The following is a 3,778-nucleotide window of genomic DNA, read 5'->3' as shown; positions in this document are numbered from 1 at the left end:
TCACAAAAATACTCTTATTTAAAATAATATTCCAATGCGCCTCACCGTGTCGAAGTCCTGGTCACGGAGCATCCTAATGTACCGACAGGACAACAGACTGGGGCTGCTGCAGTTGAACGTGTCGATCGTGTCCAGGGCCGGGTCGGCGCAGTCACCCTCGGCGTTGAACACGGCCAGCTTGAGGCCCTTGGGGTCGCGGCCCACCGTCATGCCGAACAGCATGCACTGCACGACCGGCAGCAGCGTGAGGAAGGCCACCATCCTGCACAGCAGCGGGAGGCGTGAGTGGTGAGCGGGGTCGCGCCTGGTCGCGCCGTGCGGGTGCGCAACCCATCAGGCGCGCCGCAGAGGAGCGGGCGGAGGGAGTGTCAGGGCGACAGGACAGGGTGGTATTACCTCAACGTCAAGCACTCGAAATTAATTGGCAAGTATGGCAACTCGTAAAAAACAATACAATATTACAAAAATGTAGAAATTCACAAAAGGGATTACAAAAAAATATAACAAAAAATTGTGAGTTGTTTTCCGTTTTGCTGAAGTGTAGACTGTACTCACGGCAGATTCCTCCTCATCCACAGGACGTGCTTCCACAGTAGGCAGGACATGCGCGTCGAGGAGGGGGTGGGCGGCCGCTGGTGCGGCGGGGCCAGCGCCGGGCCTAGCGCCGGGCCTAGCGCCGGCCCGGAGGACTTGGCGGCGTGCGGGGACAACGTCACCAGCGGCACCATGGTGCGAGGCGAGCTGTGGTTTCCGTGTCCGTGCTTGAAGGCCTCCGGGCTCGCCGGCTCGGGCGGCGGTGGCGGCTCGGCCGGGTAGGAACTTTGTGTGTTTTGGTTGTTGTCGCGCGCCTCGACGACCTCCTCCGGGTCGTCGGGCGAGGTCCGGATCTGCAGGACGCTCAGCTTGAGGAACACGTCCTCCATGGTGGCGCAGTGGTAGCGCTCCAGCAGGCGGTCGGGAGCGTCCTCTGCCAGCAGCACGCCCTGCCGCATCAGGCCCAGCGTGTGCGCCTGCCGCGCCTCCTCGATGTAGTGCGTCGTGATGATGACCGTCGTCCGGCCGTCCGAGGTGATGTCCATCAGGTGATCCCATATCCTGCGAGATTGGAGGAAAAAAAAAAACAGATGCTAGAAATATTCAGAACGCTAACTGGAGATTTTAAAGCCCACTAAACAACATTGAAAAGATAAAAACAGAATTACAGAAAAAATCAGACATTTTAAAATAAACATTCTTCTTTAAATATTTCCCCAAAATTCTTTTCTGGGAGATAAAAACCCTTATGTGTACAATTAGGCGGAACCTGAAATCACCTCTGTCGCAAGACGGGGTCCACGCCGACGGTGGGCTCGTCCAGGATGAGGAGGGCGGGCTGGTGCAGCAGCGCCACGGCGAACGACACCCGCCTCTGCTGGCCGCCGCTGCAACAGGAGAGAGAGGGACGTCCCGGTAGTCTCATATTCATTCCATTCTCATTTCGTTCACCCGGTGTTCGCTCGGCTGCGGCTCGTCCTCGAGCACCCGTCGCTTGATTAATTGATGGTTACAGGACAAGCGGGCGTGTTTTGTTTTTTTTTCATCGTGGTTAATTTTTTTTTTTTTAATAAGCAAGGGAAGTGTGTGTTGCGGCGGAGTCCATATCTGCGCGACCCGTCACGCGCTGTCACGCGCTGTCACGGAGACGTCTGCAACGCCGCTTTTGTACGCTGTGTTTGCGAACCTGAGCTGGCCGATGAGGCAGTGCGCCGGCGGGAGGTCCAGGAACTTGAGCAGCGACGCGGACCTGGCGGCCAGCTCCTTCCTGGGGACGCCCGTCAGCCAGCCGAAGTAGCGGAAGGTCTCGGCGATGGTGAAGCCGATGTACAGCGCCAGCTCCTGGTATGTCAGGGGGGTAGTGCGTGAGACTGACTGAGTGTGTCGGACACCATGAGGAGGTGGCCAAAAATCTCAGGGGATTCCTACGGGATCCTTGGCCGTGCCCGCCATGGTGCCCTGATGGAGTCCATATTTTCTTTGGAAGCGGACTTTACCTGCGGCATGTACCCGACGGCGGAGCCGGGCACGCCGCAGCCGGGCGTCCCGGGGACCCGCCCCAGGGTGAGCACCTCGCCGGCGGTCAGGTGGTTCTGCCCGACGATGGACTTGAGGATGGTGGTCTTGCCGCAGCCACTCGCGCCAAGCAGGCCGTAGCTGCGCAAACAGGATGACAGTCAGCACAATGCATGGCACAGCGTGTGTGAGTTTTTGGACCAGGTTCGACGACCCTCCCCGGAGCGACTGCGCGACAAACGGGGACGCTCGCATGCAAAAGCGGCGGCGGCGGGGGCCGTTTTCTTTGGCGACGAAATGATTGAATGGGCTGAGGAGGTAGCGAGTCACGCGGCGGCATGGCGGCATATGGCAGTGACTGGCCACTACTGTGCGTGGCCTGGCCTGGCAATGACCTGACTCAAGCGGGAGCGTCCCGCTACGCTCCCACAGCCTGACCTGTCAACCCCGGGGCCATGCCGCGAGCAGGCGTGCTGCGTGGGAGGGTGCGCTTAGAAAACTGCCTTTATACCTCGAAGAAAATTCGTGTTTATTAATATTTTTAGCTCGGGTTTTAGCCCATGACTAGCTTGCAACCCGTACTTCTCGAAGTACTGCATGCGCAATACCAGAGACGAGCTAGGTACTTACATCGTGCCTCGCCTGACCGTCATGTCCATGCCCTTGATGACCATGTTAGAGACGGGCTTCCGAAACAGGGCCTTGTTCCGGTACTCCTTGTAGGCCTTGCGCACCAGCACGGCCGCGCTGTCGTCGTCCAGGCCGGGGAGACCGTGGTGGTGCAGGTGGCCCTGGTGGCCCTGGTCGTCCAGGTGGGCCTCCAGCCCCGCCACCCTCGCCCCGTCCGGGGCCATGGCGCCCGGGGACCTCCTGAAAGCAATACAGAGCAAGGTTCATAACAGATCCCAATTTCCATTTTTCATGACTTTTCCCTGATTTCCAGACCAAAATATCCTGATCGATCCCGATTTTCCTTGACTTTTATGATTACAATATGAGGTCAGGGTAGTAGAAATACAGTAAAAACAGGGCGCAAAAATAAATTCGTTATTTCTGAAAAACATGAAGAATAATGAGATCAGAATATTAGTAGAAGAATATATGCTCGCGTTACGCGAGTATCGCGTTTAATGCTCGCAAGCGGAGCAAGCGAGAATTTTTTTCAAATTCCAAATCTGTATCTTATGCTATCTCTAGTAGGACTACCTGGGTCATGGCCAGCATTTACCCACACTGGAAAGTTTTTCCTGACCCAAATTAAATTTCCCTGACTTTCCTCATTTCCAGACACCCCTTTTCTCCCTGACTTCCCTGACCGGTATGAACCCTGCGTAGGCATGCCGATGTGACGTGCGCGTTGCAGAGACAGGCTATCACCAAGGGTGGTCCGACCACGGCCTCACAGACGGTCCACCCACAGGGTGCAGGGGTAGATCGGCCGCCGCCTCCGATCCGGACTCGACTGCGCCGGTTGTTAAACTCCGAGCAAGGGTCCCTGAGGTTGCGAGGGAACGCGACGGTCAGAGACAAGTCGTAATCCCCTCTCCGTGCCCCCACTGCTTTCGTCCACGCACGAGGCGGCCACTTGCTTTTTAGCACTTCGCGTCTTGCGTGTCTTTTTCTTCTCTTTCGGTACCAGCGCACCCGGCAGGCTCTCAAACTCTCAAAGCGGCTTCTCCCTCTCCAGCTCTCCCGCCGGGCCTCTTCAATCGCGCATGAGACCCCCCCC

General features: G+C 57.2%; 1 protein-coding gene across 1 annotated transcript; it reads right to left on the bottom strand.

The window, feature by feature from the left end:
• Nucleotides 1–6: 6 nt before the first annotated feature.
• On the bottom strand, nt 7–3,695 carry LOC127752033 (ABC transporter G family member 23-like). Its single transcript, XM_052276517.1, has 7 exons — nt 3,366–3,695; nt 2,680–2,919; nt 2,031–2,190; nt 1,721–1,875; nt 1,314–1,421; nt 556–1,095; nt 7–262 (listed from the first exon to the last, which is right to left on the bottom strand). The coding sequence occupies exons 1-7, from the start codon at nt 3,386–3,388 to the stop codon at nt 19–21; spliced, it is 1,470 nt and encodes a 489-aa protein (XP_052132477.1). The 5' UTR covers nt 3,389–3,695; the 3' UTR covers nt 7–18.
• Nucleotides 3,696–3,778: the final 83 nt, after the last annotated feature.

Source organism: Frankliniella occidentalis, unplaced genomic scaffold (assembly GCF_000697945.3).
Source record: "Frankliniella occidentalis isolate FOCC.00 unplaced genomic scaffold, Focc_3.1 Scaffold3270, whole genome shotgun sequence".
Lineage (NCBI taxonomy): Eukaryota > Metazoa > Arthropoda > Insecta > Thysanoptera > Thripidae > Frankliniella > Frankliniella occidentalis.
This window is presented reverse-complemented; position numbering and strand designations above follow the sequence as displayed.

Excerpts from the sequence above, each read along its gene's own strand:
- LOC127752033 (XM_052276517.1), bottom strand. The coding sequence starts at position 3,388 with ATGCCTACGCAGGGTTCATACCG. Across the intron at positions 2,920-3,365 it reads CCTACGCAGGGTTCATACCG|GAGGTCCCCGGGCGCCATGG; the intron begins GTCAGGGAAGTC and ends TATTGCTTTCAG. Across the intron at positions 1,876-2,030 it reads CCGTCGGGTACATGCCGCAG|GAGCTGGCGCTGTACATCGG; the intron begins GTAAAGTCCGCT and ends CTGACATACCAG.